Raw genomic sequence first — 22958 nt, forward strand, 5'->3', positions numbered from 1 at the left:
AAAGAGAATTTCAAGCTGTGAAGAGGAGGGGTTGGGGGCGATGATAGGACAACTTAAACCACGAAGAAAAGTTCGGAGAACCTGAAAGAGCTTCAAGCCATGAAGAAAAGAGTCACCGAGAGCCTTGTGATCCTCCGATTGTTGTAAACCGGACCCCCCGCTTCCGACCCATACCCATACGCTAGCGCCCGTGCGCCGGTGCCGATATCTAGCACGGTCAGATATCGGCACCTCGCCGAGGTTTGCTGGCGTCTCTTGCAGTGCGCATGCCCAGACAAGTTCTCGCGTACGCCACGAGCGCCAACGCTTGGCACTTAATTCTTCTACGGTGAAAAAAGGAGGCGGTTGGCATAGGCAGTCATGCAGTGGTGGCCGCGTTGCCGCTGCGAAAGGATGGCGCCAATCCCATGGCTGCTGGCGTCTGTGCGAAGTTATGTAGGGGCGGAAGGATCGAAGTGCAGAAAGACTGGTGAGTTGTTGAGGACAGCAGTGAGGCTTGAAACAGCGTCGGCGTGCTCCGGGCCCCAAGAGGAGGGAACGTCTTTCTTCAACAGATGTGTGAGAGGGTAGGCGAATCCAGCATGTCACTCGCCGCACGGGGAGAGGCACTGACAGCTCGAAATTTTTTCGGAATCGGGATGAAGCTTGCAGCATTAATCAAATGGCCTAAGACTTTAACTTAGTGGTGACCAAAACTGCATTTCTTTGAGTTAAGCTGAAGTCTGGCGTGGCGGAAGAGCGCAAGGAAGGACGAATGTCGAAGCAGGTGGCTGTCAAATGTGGGCTAGAAAACAATCACGTCGTCCAAGTAGCATAGACAAGTTGTCTACTTAAAGCCGCGCAGCACCGAGTCCATCATGCGTTCAAATGTGGCAGGGTGTTGCAAAGGCCGAAATGCATTACTGGCAGAGACAATCCGGGGTGAAGAAAGCGGTCTTCTCACGTTCCCTTTCGTTGACAGAAATTTGCCAGTAGCTGCTACAAAGGTCGATGGAGGAAAAAAAGTAGCAGGCTCCGTGTAAACAATCCAGGGCATCATCAATTCGCGGGAGGATAGACATCCTTCTTGGTGACGTTGTTCAGTTGCCGACGGTAGACGCAAAAGCGCCAACTCTGATCTTTCTTCTGAACGAGCACGACAGGGGATGCCCAGGGGCTTATCGAAGGCTCGACATTGTCTTTGGCAAGCATCTTGTTGACCTCCAGCTGGATGACGAGGCGCTCAGATGGAGATACACGGTACAGCCTCCGGTGTGTAGGACTGACATCGCTGGTGTCAGTCCGGTGAGTCACAATGGACGTTTGGCCCAGAGGTCGAGCTCCAAAGTAACAATGTCACTATAGTGACACCAAAAGGTGGCGAAGATATTCAGCATACTTGGGGCTCAGACCTTGCGCAATCATCCCGGAAATAGGAGTTCGACCAGAGATGGGTGGCGGAGGGGCGTCAGTGGGTGGATCAGGTGTTAGTGCAGAAACGGTGCAGTCGGTCACAGACGTCAAATAATCAAGCGAAATGACTTCGTGAAGAACTTGAGATGACAGGCTGAAGTTGAGGGCAGGAAGGTAATGCTATTCTGGGTGACGCGCACGACTAGGTGCAGGAGAATGACATTATGGTGTAGAACAACATCGGCAAGAGGTCAAGCGACGTAGTCGCCATCAGGAGCAGGTTGAAAAGGCTACATAGGGAGGTAGACAGCAGAGTCAGGGGGCAGGTGAGCGAACTCCATGGAGGAGCTAAGGCGGGTACGGCTGGAGGAGGCGTCTGAGCATAGGTGCAAGTCTAGTCGAAGAAGGCCGCTGGAGCAGTCGATAAGGGTAGAGCTGGCTGTTAAGAAGAGCAAACACCGAGGATCACGTCGTGAGGGCACTGGTGAAGGACGGCGAACAGAACCGGGATGTGATGACCGGCAATGGTTACTCGAGCAGTACACATTCCAGTAACGGCAGCAGTACTGCCATTGGCGACCCTAACAGTGGACGAAGCGCCAGGGGTCATCACTTTCTTGAGGTGACGGTGAAGACATGAGCTGAGTACGGATACTTGGGCACCAGTGGCAGGTAGGGCTGGGACAGGGACGTGATCCACTAAGATGTCAAGAATATTACAGGGACAAGCAGTGATCAGCTGAGGATTTGCAGCCCGGGACATCAATGTAGCGTCACCTCCGGGAACTGCATCGGCTAGTTTCCCGAGAAGCGGTCGGCGGAAGATGGGGAGGAGCTGCGACGAGGAAGATGAGAACGAGAACGGCGAGTTTGCGGAGAGGGTGAGCGGCTGGACCCATGAACAGGCCGAGCGGTCTCGGAGCGGTGTGTCTCAGAGACATAGCCAGAAGAGAAACAGCGGGGCTCATAGTCTGCACGACGATCAACGTAGGAGAATTGCCGGGGATGAGAGTACCAATGGCTGCGGCAGTGGCGAGAGGTGTGACCGATCCGCGAGCACGTGAAGTAGATAGGCCGATCGTCAGGGGTGCGCCACTCCGCAGTATTGCGGTACTGGTAACGGGTCATGAAGGTGCTGTTGGGCATAGCCGTAGCAACCACAGGAGTGAGAGGGCTTGAACTCAGGATCTCCAGAGTGCGACTAGAGGGCATGCCCATGTTTGCAACCTTTTGTCGAACAACGGCAAGTTCTCCGACAGAAGTGATGTGGAGGCAGTGGGAGTCAGGGCCTGTAGTTCACATCGCACGATCTGAGTGAAGTGTCAGCGCTCAAAGGCTGCCGTAGGGTCGCTAGATCCTCGCACGAGGAACTGGCAGCTGTGTTTGGTAAGCGGTCAAAACAGTGTGCAATTCTCCGGTGTTTTACCTGTTAGAATCGCCAGCACACCTGTAGGACGGAATCAACCGTGGAGCAGTCTTTACAGAGAAGAAGGTTGAAGGCGTCGTCAGCAATGCCTTTTAGTATGTACCCCACCATATCTGCCTCGGACATTTCTTGATCAACTTTTCTGCACAAGCCAAGACGTCCTGAATATAGGAAATGTTGTATTCCGTAGACGTTTGGGTGCAAGCAGCAAGTTCCTTCTTCTCACTGTCCAACAGGCTTCCAAAACAAGTCTCAGAGCTTCTGTTTGCATATGTCCCAGGATGCAAGATCTTCGTGGGTTTTGAACCATATGCGTGCAATTCCGGCAAGGCACAAGCATGAGCATAGTGTCAGACCTGCTATGCTTGCTGACACGCTCATAAAGCGAGATCCAGTCCTCGATATATCCACGTCGTTGGTGCCGCAGATGGTGCCCGGGTCGCGGGGGTGGGCCACGACAGTCGGTGATGTTGGCGTGGATGGAGCCGCTTCGGTAGTCATCGCGATGGTACCGAGGTGACGGCGTAGATCCAGCTTGTGGGCATTGTGGGTGATGACGTTACCTAGCACCTCACACCAAATGTTGAGGGGAGGTCTCCACAAACAGTTGTGCACACAGAGAGGTATTCTACGACCCGAGGCTTTGAGAACACACACGCTCTCAACGTCGTCATCTTCAAGAGCACCGATAGTCACTTTGTTGTCAGCAAGTAACAATATAATCATTGTGCTGCGAATAAGACTTTTAAAGATGTGATGTTAGCTTTGATTTGATTTTTATTCTCGTTAACTCGAAGTCGTACAAACAAAGACGGGGATCGAGATGGTAGATTGAGATGGGCTAGAAAAGAGATGGTCTCTTCCACGCCACTGTTGTATCACAGGGGTCGTAGAAAGAAAAATGCATATTAGTGGGGTTTTTATATTACAGGTGTACCGAAATCTTCAGTCTACCGTTCGGGCATTGTAAAAATTTAAGCCTCTCGTCTAGCTTTTTTGTGCCACGGAATGTGTTATTCACAGGCCGAACACCGAATTATGATGAAAGGAGGCTTCTGCAGCAACACAACAGAGCAGGAAGCACGGGAGGAGACTGCGTGACCGCGCTTGATGCCGATGGCACCAGTGGCTGCCACCATTACTGCGGCCGACACGACGCAACACCACGCCGCTTCCCAAAGGAGTAAATAAAAAAAGAAAATGGAGAGGGGTGGAGGGAAGCGGGCGCTCTTTCCCTGCACGTTCCGTCTCAATCGTACTGGCTGTCGTTTCGCGTCTCCTCCGTGATTTCTGCTAGATTTCTGCTAGATTTCTGCTAACTTCGAATCCGAAGCGGTGCGTGTCGTCAGCAGGCACCGGATTCGAGCGAAGAGCGGTGCTGAGGTTCGTGCATTTGCATTACGGTGGCCTGCTCTTTGGCTAGCGGTGTCATCTGCATTCGCTAGGGAATGCGAAATTTTCGCTTGCGAAATGGATGACTGGTCTCCAACGTGGATTTTTATGGGCGTTGAAGGGAGCGCTGGAAAGCCGTATCTTCATGACACAGAAATTAGTTGGACTTTTACTCGTTGTTGCATTATTGGTTGTGAAGCAACTGGAATAGTTTTGAAAATTTATGCAGGTCGTTTAAATTAAAAGCACGCATCTTCTTGAATTGAAAGAGATAAGGCCTGCCAGGAATAATAATGGAAGCACGAGAATTGGTAGCAATTCTTGTAAACTTTATTTTTGTAGACTAATATCTTGGGCACAGTTATTTTAATAACGTAACTCACATACACTTTGATTTAATCCTTGCATTACAGAATGTTGTAATCAGGCACTGTAAAGTGGCCATGTACCATCAGTATGTATGAAACTCAATAGGATAACTGAAATGTGAACACAAGAACACAAAAATATGAGCTTTTGCTGAAGAAGTATAGGCTGGGTACTTTGAAACTTCCACGCAATTGTCTTTGCACCACCCAAGAGAAGATTAAGTGCACTAGTATTCATTCTCCTTCAGCTAAAATCTTTTCGCTTTTTTTCTTCCATTTTTATTGTCTTGTTCGCATTTCATTTGACGCTGACTGCACTTTCTGACTGGTGGAATGACATCAGTGGTTGCCATCGGGGGGACATGGCACAGTGTATTTTTCTGGAAAAACGCAACAAGATAACTCACGTAACGAACAAAGAGCGGCAGCTTCGGCCGCAACACAGCAGGCAACATCTCTTCCACGTTCCCTCATGACTCCTGAGGACAGAGCGCTGGCTTTGGGATGCTGCGGGAAACGCAGTGTTCATGACAAGACATTACCCACGTAGTCCTCACGGGTCAGTTTCGCCGCACTGTAAAGCCCACAAGGAGCCCAAATGCCATTGCAAACTGACTGCACTAAAATGGGACTACGCTGCAGGAGACAGTACATAAGATAGTTGGTGACTCCGAGAGCCAATTGATGGACAAAATTGGGGAAATTTGCAGGTGGGCACAGATGGCGCAGGGCAAGGTTAATGCATGAAGACAAATGAGAGGCACCTTTTGTCAAGCAGTGCGTGTAAGCTGGATAATGATGTGTTACTGATGATTGTTCCTAAAAGGTGCCGTGTTTATATTCGCTTTCACAAATAAATCAGGTTTTGGGTTGCTATGTTGCTCCTGCTTTGCTACCTCATGGAACTGGAAATGTAGCAAGTTGTAAGACGTGTGCTGGGGATACTTTTGTGTGTTTTGGAACAGATGATTGGTGTTTTTAACATTAGACTGCATTTTAAAAGCATTTTTACAAAATTTGTACCATGGGAGGTTCCCTGCCATTGGAGGCCGCTGATAGACCAGAGTGAGCTTTACATATTCCTTGCAAAATTGTCCTCAGGATTAGCACTGCATAAAAACTCTTGTTGGGCCATCACCTACAAACATCCACTGTACCCTCGGGGTGTTGAGGAGCAGCACCACACTGGATGATTTCAAAAGAATAATAAATGGACATTTTTCAACATGTCAGTAATTGTAGGCACCACTGCATCTTCCTAATGTCTAAAAATGATTTCTTGTCTAAAAATGATGTCATGCTACTTGAAGCTGTAAATTCTCCTGTTTTATCATGTGGCTTAATAACCTGCCCAGCGGCAGTGTTTTATTTCTTTTTTCACATGTCAGTGTCGGCCAGCTTTTCTTTTTATGCTTGACAGCCAACATTAAGCAATTTGCTGTTTTGGCCTTCTTGCAACAGTCCAAGGATGACTCAGCACAGCCAGAGGCCGGCTGCCAACTACGGCGCCACGGCAGTATGCGAGTGATCAGTGGTCCAGGGCCTGCAGCTATGAGTGCCTCGTACCATGGCTCCCTGCAGCCACAGCCGGAGCCACAGCCGGTGCGCAAGCCGCAGCAGGAGCCACAGCCCACGCGCAAACTTCCTCCGCCACTGCCCGGTCGCAGCAGGCCTCGGGCAGAGCCGAAGCCTGCTTCCACAGGTGTGTGATGGGCTCTCTCGTGTGCGCAGTTGTGAAATTTTCTTGTGAGGCCAAAGAGCAGTTTATGAGTCACAGCATAGTGGTAGCTGTAAAGCTCGTACTTTGGATTGTAGCTTCATGGACTGACATGGAAGGTCTGCAGTTGAAACCTGCTGTGTAAGCTGAGCAAAAAATATGTATTGCTAGGGCAAGAAGTCAAAGAAACGTCAGTGTAACACCCTTGTGTGGTTTTTTTTGAAGGCCATTTATTTTGTCATTATTGCTGTGAAGTCGTATGATCGGTGCTGCACTGTTTTACTTGACTGTTCGCTCTTCTTCCACCTCTTTGTGTGCATTCTTCACAGGCACAGAGTTGTTTCATGTGGAGACATTTTCTTTCTCTTTACTATCTTGTTTGGCAGTAAAAAATGCCAATGCTTAAGCTTAAAACATTGCCTGAATTAAGGAAATCGCTGGAGTTCGGCATGCTGCACCATCCTTGAAAATTGAGCTGCGGAAACAGTTTTGAGGTGAAATCAAGGGATTTGCTACAGTGTGAGAAAAATCTGCTTGCCTGCTGGAGGGGATTGCTAAGCCTGCACTTTTTTTCTGCGTTATCGCACAAAATTTTTGGCAGGTGAGCATGCGAGTTTTTTTTCATGCCCTCTATGGTAAACGGCAATGGCACTGATTCACCCTGTTGTACACCACAGCCCCTGCCACTCCAGCGGCAAGTAGTGCACCCCCTATTGGCCGAAGCAGCCCTGACAGAGACGAAGAGGAAGCCATTGGGGTGTCCTCCCTGAAAGACCACTTTGCCCGCCTTGTCCAGGAACATGACCGCCTGCAGGTGGGTGTGTATGTCTGTTTGCTTGCTTGCTTCTCAGGTTTGCACAGTGTTCAAGGGGAAGTCTCTGTTGGACCTGCAGGTGCAGCTGGATTAAAAGGATCTTCCAGCATTGTATTTCACGTTTGAAGTTCTATGTTTTTTCAGCTGCTGATAGCCTGCGAAAACTGTCAGATGTTCACAGAGACCCTCCGCCTAAATAGGTGTCTCTACCCCCCGCCACATAAGAAACTTTCCCCGGAGGACTCCTACCACCTAAGACTCATCCAAACACTTAATTTCCGCAATCTTCAGCGCCTACACCGCATTCACCCAACATTATACGCAGATACATGTCCTTGGTGTGGCGAAATTCCCACATTCACGCACATTACATGGACATGCTCAGATAAACCGAACCACTTAAAGCCGCACAACGTGGTGCTGGAGCAGTGGGAGGTGACGCTGGCCAGCGGCACCCTGGAAGACCAGAAGGCGCTAGTCGCCATCGCCAAAGCGTCGGCGGAAGCCACTGGAGTCTTGGACTGAGGACCCCACCCACAATCCGCTCCGGTCTTCTTTTACAATTAAATGGTTATTCTCTCTCTCTCATTGAATGTGAAACTTCATTTGAGACACTCTCAGACCTGTTGACTGGTGCATTACAAGTGAGTTGCTGTGCTGCATGTCACTGCGAAAAACTGCTGAAAGAAACTACTGTGACACAGCAGCAGGTGCACGGCTTGATCCCTGTCTCCAGGTATCCACTGGTTTTCCAATAAGTACAAGCTGACCACTGACCTGGTGCTTCCCGGTCTAAAACCACTACAGAAAAAGTTTTGTTGTCATAACAGATTTTTTGTAGTATTTTTGTCCTTTATCTCATACCAACGGAAAATTCTGCAGTAACAACAGTGCCACAGAAAAATCTGTCATTACATTAGAAATGAGAAAATATTGTCATATTTTGACACAATTTTATCATTTGTTTTTTACTGGGTTACGCTTCTCTGTGGTAAAATGCTTAGAAAAAAGACCCTTTTACCCAACCTTGTGCAGAACAAACACATTGGCCATGGTGGTGCCATTTGGCCAAGCTGCTCATACAAAGCCAATCGTCATTGTGGTTCAGAAGTTACAATGCACCTTCTAACGCAGCTGAGCAAAAACGAGTAGAATAAAGAGCATGCCGGGCTGCGCACTATGATGCCAAACACACCAGAGAATGCGAAAATACTCAATCTAAGTGTGTACACAGCATCACTGTGACATGTCAATGTGACATGTCAGGCTGATCTTTTTGCAAGCTCTCCGAAGGTTCAAGACACTGCCCCTGTTTGCATTCGAGGAAATGCTGTTACAACACACTCCTTCTGTTGTTCTATGTTAATCACAAGAGGCCTTTGGTGTGAAGTTATATTCTTGCCACTTTTTAATTGATTAGTAACTTCTCTTTTAGTCTCGATGTTTGACTAAAGGATGCCTTTCTGGGTTGCAGTTGCTATCGATGGCTTAGCCATTCAAGAAATTCCCACAAAGTTTCAGTCTGGTCAGCAGAACAGAAAGTGAGAAATTTTAAGTTTACTCAAGTGTTGGCGACGGGCCTCCTGAAAAACTGCCTACAAGACGCACTTTTCAGAGCACACTTGGGACACTCAACCAGAAGTCCAGAGCTAATCATGAAGCGAGTACTTTTAATGGAAGTGTGTATTTTTTTCCTTTTAAATTAATGCATGTCAGCACAGCATCTCATTTTATTTGGTTCAGAATGATTGGAACAGATGAATTAGATTGGCAATCAAGATGTGTTAATTGTTAATCATTTGTTATTCAGAAATATGCTTGATCGACATATTCGGCTAGTGAGATAACCACAAAAGTGCTGCTCTGTCTTGCAGTATTATGAAATACTTGCTCTAAAAAAAGTTTGGTGCTCTGTATAAAAGAGGTTGTGCATGAGCAAGTTATGACCATGTAAAACTCTGAATCTTTTGAATGATATATTGAAAGGAGAATTGATTTTGAAGCAAACTTTGGGAATTTTTGAAAATTTGAAAATAGCAGTTCTTCAATTGTTCTGGTAGAGAATAACAAGGACATTATTGTAGCACGCATTCTGGAATGTGACTATTTTTGAAATTCATCTGCGAGCTTATGTTATGCAATTTTTGTTGTTTTTTGTACTAAAAGATAATTTCGATGTGTAGTCATACCATAAAAAGAAAGTGTGCTTTTCCAGCGGAAAAATTTTCTCTTTAACAGCCTTAAATTGGCAGATTCATTACACAGCTGAGTACTGGAGGCCAGTGTAAACATTTGTTTCATAAACAAGGAAATTTTTAAAAATTTTCCAAATTACATTTTGTTTAGCTAGGTACGCTCAGTTCCACATTCCAGCATTCTTTAATCCCTTGAAGGCTGCACAAAAATAACAAAACAATGCAGAAGTGCATACTGCATTAATGGCCCCTGCATAGCAAAATGCCTTTGTCCTAAGGGCCTAAGTTGGGTGCAGCACTCTGGATGCCTAAAGAGCACCTGACAAACAGCAGCCGTGCACTGTTGCATTTCATTCACCGTCGCGGTGGTAGTGCATGTCAGATGTGGTGCACCTGCCAAACAGTGGCTTCACAGAGCTGCTGTGAAATTCTTCTATTGGGACTGCTGCACATGGAAGAAGCGTGCAGCAAAGATGAATGGCATTAACCTTACCCCAGAAGTTTCCAGCGCTGCACGTAATTTCTAGCCCAAAAACAAGCTGGGCTATCATGGTGAAGGGGTTTTTGCTGGGCAGAGATGCCAGCTTCTACAGTTTTGCAAAGTGTCCTCACTAGTACCCCCAAATTTTAATTGAAATCTGTCGAGTGGCTCGCGTTTTCAGCTTTTAACACCCCATTTCCCGCAACAATTGCTAAGTGGCCACAAATTTAGAATACGAGTTGGATAACATATAGCGCAACATGCCGATTTGGCTTTCAAAAATTTGAGAATAATTGAAACCCCTGATGACTACTTGTGCAAACATGGCAGCCAAGATGAGTGTTAACAATGGACGAAGGAAAGCTCAGGAGAAGTTTTTGCAATCCGAGCTGCGTGCCAAAAAGTGTGCCAGAAGTCTCGTGCTTTCGCAAAGACTACCGGGAGCCTTTGGCCAACGATGGATCCAATATTAGCGTTGGGCACAGTGGTGTCTTGTGCTGCATTGTCTGTTGCACATGTGCAAGCGCACTAAGGCGGCAACCATGTAGCGGGAGTGGGGTGGGAGAGGTGGGGGGGGCGGGGGGGGGGGGGGGGGGGGGGGGTTCATGTCCAGCTTCAAAAAATGTGACATAATGGCCTCTTCTAAATTCTTTTCTTCCTCCATGATGTTAACTGAGGTTCAGAACTTGGAGGCTATGATATGTCATACTGGGGCTAACATGTTCAAATGATGCATTATTTTTTTCTTTCCCTCTTGCGGAATCGACTGGAGAGCTTGCTTTCCTGAAGTGTACTAACAGTGCATTCCGCTTCACCCTAAACTCTTCTTTACACATGATTCAATTATTCCTTCAAGAAAAACACCCAACTTTTTAATGACAATTTGTTTATTGTTGCGTACGTCTCCTTTAAGTGAACAGCTGACACAAGCCCAGAATTTTATGCTGTCTGCACAGTGCACCACTTTGCAGTTGTTGAATTTTGGTAGCAATTTGGGCCTGTTTTTACTGTTAATTGAAAGCCACTTGTGGCTGTGTAATACCTATATTTCGCCTTAAATTTCTGTCTTCCTGAGATCATCCACTGTCAGTCTCTGTCCCTCTTCGGCCTCAGATGCCTTTGCGCCAATAAAGATCCATTCATAATCATCATTTTTCCTTTTTGCCGCAGGCAACCATGGGGGATCAACGTTACTTGTGGCAGGCTTTGTGGCAGTGTTCGGTTGATATTTAACAGGCCTGCCTTACATGAGGGACATCTGGCACATTGTCATGGTTGGTGCACCCAAAGCGCTTCAGGTTATCGCTAGTAACCACCAAGCTTCTAGAGTGCGGAGACCTCAGCGGGAATGGTTCAGTGCACCACTTGGTGTTGGATTTACCAAGTACCTTGGGTTCATTTCGGTAGGCATATGGTTCACTGGCTCAGAATCATGCTCGTGGGCTCATGTGAGAGTGCATGTGGTTGTGCAGGTGAAGTACGGCCGCCTGCGTGCTCACCTGGTTGAGCGGGAGTGTCGCCAGGAGCAGCCTTCAGGGGGAAAAGGAGCTGCGGGTCCCCTGGCACCCATCCCCGAGGATGAGGCGGACTCCCCCGACGGAGAGCTGCCCCCGTATGTGCGCGAGTCCCCCCTCCTAATGGGCCTGCACCTGGAGGCTCAGAGGCTGCAGCAGGAGCTGCGCAGGGCACAGCGTGCTTACTGGGACCTGGTGGGTGCCCCCTCTCCCTCTGGCCTTCTCTCCACTATTGGTTGGTGAACCAATCACTTTCAGAATGCATTTTGACTAGCCCGATTGGCTGTCCTTTCAGTGAGCCACCAGTTGCTCAACATCAGTGCAGCTGACTGCCCACTAAAAGAAAAATGGCATGCTGCCCATGGCTCTGTGGCACCACACTCGTGCTCTACATCACCGTGTTTCTGCTGGAACTGCTAGGAGCAAGAGCAGTGTACAGTAGAACCTCGTTAATTCCACCACCAGTAATTCTGAATGCTGGCAGGGTCGTGGCCAATGGCCACATGAGTAGTATGTGGCGTTAGACATTTGGAAGCAGCTGGGCACACATCAGGTAATTCAAACGGGCCCCTGACATGCGGAGCTGTGTAGCGGTGAATCCAGCACAAGTGATTATGCAGGTTGCCTTCCTCAAGCCTTAACTGCGTGTTGCAGTCTTGACCACACACCTGTGATGCACGTGGAACAGCAGATGGTCGACCACTCTTGGGGGGACCTCATTGCCAGAATATGGACCGGCCACATAGTTTCGGTCTCGCTTTCTTGAGCTTCGCACCGGTCCAATGGCTGCGCATCGGCCAGCCAACCGAGGACTGCTGTGCATCAACTTTAGAGCCAACTGGTGCATTAGTGGCATTTCTTCTTCCTTTTAGTAGACGCCTCACAAATTTGGCTACGGTGCATGTTTCAGCCTCCTCCGTCTGGGGATTCCTTTGTTCTTCCAGTGCACCGAAACTGTGCACCGCTTGCTCGTCACGTGCTCTTCGCAGTTTGTGGGGCAGAGCCTGTCCGCAGGCCACGGCGCTGCAAGTAATGAGACTCCTCTGCTGCTGCATCATGTCACAAAGGAGGCCATGGAATACTCGACTATTTTCAGACGTCTTTAGTATTGTTGCAGCTGTTGGGCTTTGATATTCTTGACAATTTATACTGAGTAGCACATTTGATGCAGCTGCGGAAAATCATCATTTCCGTATAGTTTTCATCTTTAAAGCAGATGAACTCACCCTCCCCCAAGTTTTCACAAACAAAACCCCCGACCAGGACGAATTTTTCCTTAACTACGAAGTTTCTGAGAAAGCTGTATAGCTTTCCTTTGTAGTTGTATGGCTGTGCTTGGGTGTATGCCAGTGAGTAATTTCTCTCTTATTTAGTGTCCACTGACATATATTCACAGTCAGAAGATTTCAGAAAAGAAATAAATAGGTGGGCAGCAAAACAAATGGAATCAATATAGATAAAACTGCCTTGAAGGAACCTGCTCTGCAAGGTGTGTATCTAGACAGAAAACCATGAAAAGGAAAATGCCCATTGTTCGAGCATTTCCTCACAGTGCAAAGCTGCCGTGGTTCACAAAATGTTTTTTGTTTTGAGTACTTCCCAGTCGATTTCATCAATGAAACTTCGGGATAGCATAAAAAATGGAGGCATATAAGCGGATACAACAATTTTCAGAACAGCAATTTTTTGGCTATTTTTGGTGATTTCAAAGCTCCTTCCTCCCTTAAGAACTGTAGGGACCCCTTGTTTTCGGTAAGGACATCAATTTTGAATTGACCGCCATGAAGATTTTTAAATCCATTTGTCTTGGCAATAAACACATCTTTTGCTGCAGTACGAGCGTTACTATACCCAGAAAGAGGCACAGAGAATCAATTTTTGCTGAGCGCGGTAATTATTTACACGATTGTAAGTCGACCTATTTTTCAAAATTTGAAAATCCGAGGTGGGGGAGGGTCGACTTCTAATCGAACCAAAGCATCGCACCATAAATGAAAACTAGACAAACGAGATATCGGGCATGCTACAGCGTGGTTACATTTCTACTGCGCGGCTCTGTCGCATCGTTCTTGTTGCTGGCCTTGAGCATCTGCTATGTCAATGCGCAGAACCAACATCCCCACTCCGCGCGCAGCGGCCGAAGGTGGCTGTCGATAAGCAGCAAACGGGCACCAGCCCATTCCCCACACGTGGCCTCATATTGTGGCTGCTGATAAACGGCGGTGGCGCGATAACGCATTCGCATTCTACTCTTAATAGGCATTGTCTAAGTGTTTTTTGTTTACTTTCAATCACGCACTCGGCACTCAAGGGAGCGTCAGTGTATATGATGGAACAGCCGCTGCTGCAATTGAGGTGGCACCGCCATTCGGAACCGCAGCGGCGCCGGGGAGTGTCGGTATATTTGATGGAACAGCCGCTGTTGCAATCGAGGCGGCACTGCCACTCGGAACCGCAGCGGTGCCAGGGAGAGTCGGTAGCTGACGGAAGAGCTGACGCCGCTCACGCGTAGTTTCTCTTAAGGCGCGCTCACACTAGCGGGAAGCGTCCCGCGCCGGCACAGCGTCAACGTCGACGCTGCCTCGCAGCTCCTCAGAATGACGCTCACACTGCGCGCGTTTTCTCGCTGCGGTTGTCTTGGAATGTGGAGAGAGCAGGCACTGAGGGAGGACCCGAACGAGCAGAAAGAGAAGGGGATAGTCACGTGACACTAGAGAAGACTGGAAAGCGCACCCTGCTAGCTCCCCTCCCGTCGCCCTGGCAAAGCAGCCGCCGAGTGCCAGGCCGGCCGGACGGACGCGCGCAGCCTCCGCCTCCGCCGACGGGGTCACTGAACTGGGACCGACGTCACGGTTCACGGTCGGCGCCCATTGGCTGTTCTGGTCACCGGCACGGGAAAAATAGGTACCGAACCCATCGCTCCGCGGGACGGCTGAGCAGGCTGTCCGCGGGAGAAAAACTGGCTTGCGCGGGAAGCGGCACGCGGAAAACGTCCAGCGTTGCACGTTTTCCCGCTAATGTGAGCGCGCCTTTAGGTTCTGACACATTTGACTACTGCCGGCCGCGTTTCAAATGTTTTTAATGTAGTGCTTCATCCGTTGTCATTCAAGATGGCTGCCATTCTTTACGTCGAAGAAATAGAATAACTGCACGCCAGGTCGCAAGTTCGACGTTTGCAACGGGTGGTATAGGTGTGGCAGCTGCAGCGAGGCAAAATTTTCAGTTGTTCCACGCGATGTCATGATGCAGCTGTTTGCGAATTACGGAATTTGGCTGTGCGATGACGTTAGAACGACGCGCTGTGGGACCGCAGCAGCGATCACGACGGCAGCGCTAATGAGGACGATGGCGCAAGTGTGGGCAAATAGTCCAGCGACTAATACATTTTCATTTTGGAATGTGCCCACGGGCGCGCCCGCGCGCAGCAGCGGATAGCGGCTGGCAATAAGCGTAGGCCGCAGGATAGTGTTATCGCGTTCTGTTTTTAAAGGCCAAGTGTAAACGATCTCCAAGTTTTTTTTTTTTCAGAAATGTGTTGTGATGTGTGTTCCTTAAAGGCTGCTCTATCTCAGATTGATGCTGATGGGAAGCACTTACAAATTTGTTTCCTGGAGTCCCATTCCTTGGGTGCATCCAGTGCACATGCACTGAATCGCACTGAAATTGGTACTCCTAAGAAGTGATCATTCAGGAATACGTTGCTAGGTGTCTTTTGGAATTGAATATTTAGCAGAAGAAATGGATGTGCAAAACATGGAAAATAATGACTGGACAGCCTTCAGAATATTTGTTGCTTATGCCATGGAGCAAATATTAAACCTGCCATTGTTTTGGAAAAGCATTGATAGTATTCAGTCAGTTTACCTGATTGAAACTGTAGTTAGTGGTGAAAATATGGGATGAATCTAATAGGGTTTCTGCACATGCATGGCAATTACCCAATTCTTTGCGTCTTGGATGCAGGTTCTGGGCAGTGACAGCGGAGACGACTCAGCGGAGGTGGTGGTGGACCTGCTGTCGCAGCTCGAGAAGAGGGACACCGGTGGGTGCATACAGCGGACGCGGCTGAAGCACTGGTTCAGCATTTATACGCTGAAGACGCACATGGGTGCACCAGATGTGTGCTTAGGTTGCAGATGCATTGTGGGTGGTACACAAGTACTCTCACACCTCTTCATTCATTTGCTGACCGCTCTGTCTGAATCAGATAAGGAGGTGCACCGGGTTAATTGCAGGTGTTGGCTGGCTCCACTGCCTGACACAGGCCTATATGGATGCATGAATTTCTAGGGCGCCCCCTTTGTGGTCTGTGGAGCCATCGCTTAAGCGTCAAATTATATAGGGTCCATGTCGACGTGGCATTTTCAGTGACTAGCAATCCTTGTCTAACACTTGTCGTGTTGTGAAATTGCGTAAAAGGGAATAAAGTGCTCAATTTTTATGCAGAGACAGTAAAAGCTCCTTAGTTAAAACTTGAAGGGACTGGAAAAATGTTGAATGATCGAATGACTCCGAAAAAACTGACAAGATTCATTGCATCACGGTAAATCTTTTTGCTAAAAAGACTGCACAGTGATTGCCTGCTTTTGAAATGGGCACAGTGCGACAGTGGCTGTTTTTCACATTTCCATCGATACTTTATTGCGTGCATACTGCCGGGAGCATCGAAGCAGAACAGCTGCAAAATGATAAGGGTCCCTCTCGGCATCTTTCACGGTAGATTACAGAAGCGGTGGAGCCCCCTCACAAGCACTCGCGTAGCATGTGAGAACGCTTCACTGCATGAACAGTGGGTGGCACGTGACAAATATGCAGTTTTGGCACCCTCACTGGATTGGAAGAATCACGTTGATGGAAGCGAGAGAAATGCGCAGTGGTGCCAGTCAGCGTCCGAAACAGTGCTACACGCAGCTGCGCTTGGTTGGCTGGCTGGCTGATGCCGATTGCTGCGGGCTTCTGCGAAGCTCAGAAGAGTGAAACAGAAACTATGGTACCATGCTCAGAAACGGCATTGAGAGTTTTTTCACCCCGCCTGCTTTGTGCGCACATCACAGGTGCGTGAAACTTTGCAGCATGGAATTCAGGTTTGAGTAGGGCTATCTTGGTGATCACTTGCCATGCCAGTCATAACTGGATGCGGCTTCTTTTCAGGAGCCCATTTGAATAAACAGCGCGAGGCCTATAGCATCCGAATCAGCGAGTGTCCGATGCCATAGACCTGCATGGACGCTGGCCAGGACTGCACTGGCAGTAAAAAATATATGCAGATTTGGGAATTGAGGCGAGTTGTATTAACGGGCTTTTACTACAAACATTACTTCTCATGCTGACGATTCAGGCAAGCACATGATCAGCAGCGGGAAACCCTGTTTTGATGTTGCTCTGTGTTTTTTTTATTCTGCTGGGCACTGAAAGAATGTAGGAGGCAGTGCCCCTGCAAACGCACAACTATGGCAACCAATCACAAATACCTACCTCAACTACAGCTGCTCTCTACATGACAGGCCTAGCGACCATGGCACAAAGAAACCCTGCATAGACTTGCACTGGAGCATTGCTGGCGTGGGTGGCACCCAATGCGTCGGCCAATGCTCCAGCAGGGAAGACCGTACGACTGTCTCAGGTGGCATTCTTGGAGCTCATAGCCAATCGACAACGTTTTTTTTTTTCTAAAAGTGTGTGTCATGCCACGTGCAGGTGCCTTGTTTTTCTTTTTTCATTCTTTTAATCTCAGGCAAATTTGCAGCATGTTGGTAATTGCTGTGGGCTGGCTTCTATCTGTGAAGAGCGGTGTAAGCCAGGGGCTCCGAAATCGAATTAACCATTGTGGATACCAGTGTGTTTGAATTATTGGGAGTTTTCCTCCATTAAGAGGCAGTAGTTAAGAAACAGTCAAGTGCTGCAAAACTGCCTGCACAGTTCAGCGGGCTTCTCACTGCCACGCTACTAACACACGCCCTTTGACCCCTTTTCTACTCCTCACTTTACTTTTACTGGCTTTCCTTTCTCAGCAACCCGCGCCGCCTTCTTTGTACGTTCATAGCCAGCTTTGCCTCACGGGCTCGGAGTCATCAAAAAGTTGGCTTCTCCCAGCGGCCCTCGAACTTGGTGGTGAAGCCACCTCAAAGAGCGCAATCGGTATCGGCCTCATGATCCTAGAATTCATGCTTACTGTGATGTCATCATTCCGCGGGAAGTACATCGCCACAGCCATACGCTCTTTACTATAGCCATTTCTTCCAAAAAAATATTTACTGTAACCGAAAAGAAATGTATAGTCGTCTATGGAAGGCGAAACGGGACCGCAGCTTCACTTTACTATATCCGAAATTTACTGTAACTGACTTCTGCTGTATATTAAATTATCGTATGTTCGCACAAACCTAATATTAGTGCATTGTTGTAATTTTTTTTTATGCTTTGTCCCTTTGTATTTAGTCACCACTGAGAAGCCACCGAGACATGCGACTGCCGCTGCACTCGAGCTCTTTGTGTGCCCCCAAGTTCGGCTTGCTTGTGTATTTGCACATTTGCTGCTGGTGGCCATCCAAATCCGTCGAGACTTTGAACGTAGTTGCCATCAAATCATGTTATCTAGGAACACATTATTCGCAAGAAAAACTGACTGGTTGGCTCGTTCTTACTGCGCCAAATTTTGAGCCCATTCACTGGGGATATCGTACAAGCCGTGAGCATATCGAAGAGGTTCTGCTGTATATAGACAGCAGGAAAAGTGTTACAATGAATTCAAAGTAAACGCACAGTGAGAAGCACCCAATGCTGCCTGTTTTCAAGTGTGCAACTTCTTAATGGACAAGGCTAGGCAGTTTGATGCATTGCCCTGCTTTCAATGCTGCTGTACAAACATGTTCCAGCAATGCATGGTCAAGACCTTTCAAGCTGTCTTGGCGCCTTCTTGCATCTTCTTGCGGCATCTTGCTCACAAAAGAACTCCATTTCTGTCTCTCTTCTCTCTTGCGCTTGCAGAGCTGTCCCGCGCACGAGGCCGCTGTGACCGGCTTGCAGAGGCTCTGGCGCAGAGCGAGCGGGAGGTGGCGGCCTGCCGGGATGCCCTGCACGACTACCAGCTGCAGATGGAGGCCCAGCGGGCCACCCACGAGGGCCTGCGTGCACGCCTCCATGACCTGCAGGTGGGTAGCAAGAGATTCATCTGCAAGGGAACCTGCTTCTTCGACAAAATTGTTCTGTTAGTGGTGCCAAGTTCTTGGTTTGTACAGCCTCGGCCTGCCACTTTTGTTGGCTCTCTTGGTTAGCCTAGTTGGCCGATCAACTGCCTTATTGTGGCAATGCTCCGACAGATGCAGGAGGACGTGGTGTTGCTATGCCAAAAGCCAGTACATGTAACAGGTTGCTAGAAAAATAAGGGGAACAATTAAGCTCTGCCTTATTAACCGTATGATGTGACAGTGTTAATGGCCATTTGCTACGGTCTTTTTTCATTGCTACCTGTCTATAATTTCACACACTAATTAGCATACATCAGTAGGCATACTACACCATGTGATACACCACAAGACACTAGATCTTTTTTTAACCAAGTCGAACAAAAGTGCCACAGGGGCCTGGGGGTAGTGTGGCTGACTTGCAACCCAAGTGTCATTGGTTCAATTCCCGGTTAATTACCCAATTTTCTTCAAACCAGAATTAATTTACTTTGCCATTCTTACATGTTATAATGATGTCTGAGTCATATTGCAACCTTATATTTACAATTGATCTCGTTTTAATCATTTCCCTTCTACAGCTCAGCGTGTGATGACATCACCTCTTGACTAATCCCAATTTCTCCGCTGAGTGGGAGACTAACTCTGTCATGTAAAATACATGTGGCTATGTTTATCCGAAGCCTCGTTGCAGCCAGCAAAGGCAGAGCTGGGCAGCGCTTGCGTGCTTGCATAGGGCTGAATCTTGCTTTGTTAAATCCACGCACTCTGCCTGAGCAGATTTCAGTAAGCCGCACTGGGCTGCTGGCATGGATTGGCCCTGTTGAGTACAACCTCATCACTATCCCCTTCAGGCACTGTGTGTGCACTTGCACACTCTTTGGATATTATCATATTCCAGTGTTAAATGTTTAATGTGTAGAAATGTGAGCTGTGTAATAAAGTACCGAAATGTGCAAATTTGTGTGCATAACAATATCGAACCAGGCATACAAATTGACTGCAAAAAATAATTTTTAAGATTGATCAGTCTGCATTTTTCAGTACCTTTGGTATAGCCCTATCAGTGCGGATTTTAGTTTGTTCGTTTTGCAAGTGTGAGTGCTTTACCGTGTTTAGGGCTGTAAGGGCTGCATGGGTGTAAGGGCTGCACTTTTTTTTATTCTGATGAGGAACGGTTCCGAAAAATTTTTTTCAGCAACAGTGGAGAGCCCCGGTTACGTGTCCACCTTTTATGCAGTGGCAAACATTTTTATGACAGTTTAATGCAGTCGCAGACAATCCTTCAAATAGAGTAAAAGCTCGTTAATTCGAACAGAGGTCCTGGCCCCGGCACAGCCCCGTGTATTTCAGTGGGGGAAAACTCCTGATAATTCGAACAAGTTGCCATCCGCTACAGTTATTTGAACTAGGAGCCACTAGCTGACACCGCTCCTCGTAGATAGCGTAGCGAGTAAAACATGCTCCAAATTTACCAGAGATGTAAAACAATGTAAAAGAGAAAAAGCCGAGTACACAAGGCTCACGGAGCCTGCGTTCCGGTGGATGCCGTAGCAGGTTTTCGTTGCTGGAACTCTCGCCCGCACTGCTGATGCTGCGGCGCGAGCCGTTCCAGATTTTCACTGTGCCACGGTCGCTGGGTCGTGATCACGTGGTGTAAACAACGTAATATGGCGGTTCGGGGTTCGGGTGATGACGGCTTTTGTTGGTGCCGCGAGCGCGAGCTACGTGGACAGCAGCGTGGAGACATTAGAGCCCTTGAGTGTCACCGATGTAATTGAGGCTGCATGCTCCCAGCAGACGTCGCAGGGCTCACGTGCGGTGAGAACAGCTGACAGTGATGAGTCCAACGGCGGCGGCGAGACTATGCTACCGCCAAGTGCACGTGAAGTAGCATCGGCGCTCGATGTTCAATGAGAACTCTGACGTTGCGCAGGAGCTTTGGGCAAGTTGCAGATGATGCTCATGGAGTCTCGGCAGAAGAAACGCGAGGAAATGCACTTCGCTGATTACCTACTTTTAATTTTGATGGCCCTTCGTAAATAAACATGTTTTGGAGCATAAATAGCGTCATATATTCCAGCACTAAAGGTCGCTGCTCACGCGAATGCATTCCAGTACTTGTTTTTGGCACATAACTGGCCGATCAATTTATTTCATTTGCCAACAGAACCAGATGAATTTAATTATCAGAATATGCCCGCCACAAACATGTAGTAGTGCCTAGCTCACAATAGCGAGTCTAGATGCGAGTGCTTCGGGTTCTGCCCGTGCGGCGGGGCGCTATAACCGCTCATTCTAGCGCCCATTCAATAATTCGAACTTCGCTTATTTCAAACAATTTTCCGGTCCCCTTCGAGTTCGAATTAACAAGCTTTTACTGTATTACAAAATGCATTGAAAGTATGGGCAATGCAACGCGTGCCAGACAACCGGCGCAAGTTAACCGCTGGGAGTAAAACAGGTTGCTAGAGCACTTTACTTGCAAACATCACTTGATATTAAGATCTTCCCGAGACCCACCGCTCAACTGACAGTAATGGCGGCTTGAACGACAGTTTGGAAGCGGTGCGCTAAGCGTTCAATCCATGGACGCCAGTGGGAGGTGCCCTTCATCTGGCCTGCTTTCCCACGTGCTTTGCTGTCGAAGGCCTTGTGGAAATCAATCATGTCTTTACTTAAATATGAACCTATTGTGTGATGGCAAACTGGTGAAAAGGTTAGTTCTTTTCTGATAACTGTGGCTAGATTCAAAGCACCTTGAGTGCGACTGCGATGCAAAGCATGCTAGTCCCAGCGACACAGGCCAGACGGCACACTACTACGACGCGTATTGTGCCGGCTGTGTGTCCCTGCAAGGAAACACTTTGCAAGCATAGGTGCATGCCATTCTGGCTTTAGCGCAGCGTAGCGTTTCGTTCTTTCTGGCGTGAATGCCCCATGCACAAGACGAGTTAGGGGCGCTGAGGCAACGTTGCACATATTCAACGTTTCAGGCAGTGTTCAGCGTGTGGGACAACACGTCGTGGCCATTTGTGGTCCATGATCATGGACATTAATTTCGAAAAGTGTTATACAGGTACAATGGAGCCCAGTAATAGCAAACCAGACTGTAATGTACATGGATTGTGTTCGTTGTTTCCAAGGTTCATAGCAAGTGGACTTCCTATTTTACAGCCGGTAATGCGAAATCTGATGAAACTCGTGTTTATTTCCTAGAAAAGTTCGTTATGCACTTCAGCTTGTTCAAAGGAAGCCATATCGTGGCGCTTTCCAAGCTTTCCACAGTGGTCGTACGTGTGTTCCTTGCCAGGGCCCGAGGCGCTAACAAGCCACTTTAAGAGCATGGTATAATTAATTGCGGTTAAAGTATTCATGGCATCTGGTGGCAGATCGGCCTCCTCATCATTATCATTGGCATTCTGAGAGTTGGAAAGTGCTCATACTTTGTATACAATGGCTCTATCTATGTATGGCTTTGTGATGCCAGTGTCATGGTCCGCACCAGCGAAGTCATCCCACGCAATATTATGTCTGGACATCTGTGCATCAAAAATGCGTTGCTGCATATAGATGTACGTGTAATCACTTAGATGTTCAACAGCATCCTCGATTGTTCCTTAGCCCATAAACGATACTTTAATTCCCGATGCACTCCACAGTCAGGCCCATCCACATGGTTGCAGTCATTTCCACAATGCACAACGAAGATCTCTGAACCGGAACACGCCACCTGTCATGTCGATGGCTAACAGCATGTGCTAGGTGATGCATCGATGATAGGACATGCTGAGTATGCGAACGACGCCCGTGTCCAGTGGCTGGATCTTGCACTTAGCGTCCGATAGCAACTACAGTCGGGGAAGGCAACACGTGGTGCATCGCAATGTTCTCAAGCACGAGCAGGAGCTCGTATTTTTTTTTTTTTTTTGGTATGTCATGATCGAACTCGACAAGCCGCTCAGTGAGCAAATGATGAGCAACACCCATCGCCCCATTCAAACTTGTGCCTGATTGCATGCTGGTCAAATAAAAACGAAAAGTCATGTGTTATCCAGGCATAGTCTTGTTGTCCCCAATGGCTTTAAGTTACGCAGTTTATAGGTTCTGATAATAGGCGAGAATTGTATTGAATGAAAGGGACGACTTCAGAACAACACACATGGGCTGCAGCTTTGCCCATTCTCCTGTACTCCTGTTTCCGTGTGCACTGCATCCTTTCTCGTAGCGACCGAAAATGGTAGAAGCTCTGGTGCTAGCTTGTTTTCTCTGCCAGTGGTTCGGGGCTTTATGATACTAATACTGATGTGCCGTCTGGGGCTTCTTGTTATTTGGCAATCTGTGAGCGTGCAGCAGCACAGCAGCTGTCGGTCATTGTCAGTGCATTGGTTTCAAAGCCTTAGCGTTCATACACATGCGCTTTGGTTGCACGCTGGAAGTCGATTCTAAGGGCAAAAACCAAGTTGAGCAATATT

At 48.0% G+C, this 22958-nt stretch overlaps 1 protein-coding gene across 4 annotated transcripts in view; it reads left to right on the forward strand.

The window, feature by feature from the left end:
- The window catches only part of LOC144122006 (uncharacterized), a 182319-nt gene that overhangs the window by 126777 nt on the left and 32584 nt on the right, over positions 1–22958 (forward strand). For all 4 annotated transcript variants that reach the window (XM_077655504.1, XM_077655506.1, XM_077655505.1 and 1 more), the window contains 5 exons: positions 6040–6280; positions 6973–7109; positions 11258–11494; positions 15263–15341; positions 18287–18450. In XM_077655504.1, coding sequence (XP_077511630.1) covers positions 6040–6280; positions 6973–7109; positions 11258–11494; positions 15263–15341; positions 18287–18450 — 858 coding nt within the window. The remainder of the gene's footprint in view (positions 1–6039; positions 6281–6972; positions 7110–11257; positions 11495–15262; positions 15342–18286; positions 18451–22958) is intronic.

This window comes from Amblyomma americanum, chromosome 2 (genome assembly GCF_052857255.1).
Source record: "Amblyomma americanum isolate KBUSLIRL-KWMA chromosome 2, ASM5285725v1, whole genome shotgun sequence".
In the NCBI taxonomy this organism is placed as follows: Eukaryota; Metazoa; Arthropoda; class Arachnida; order Ixodida; family Ixodidae; genus Amblyomma; species Amblyomma americanum.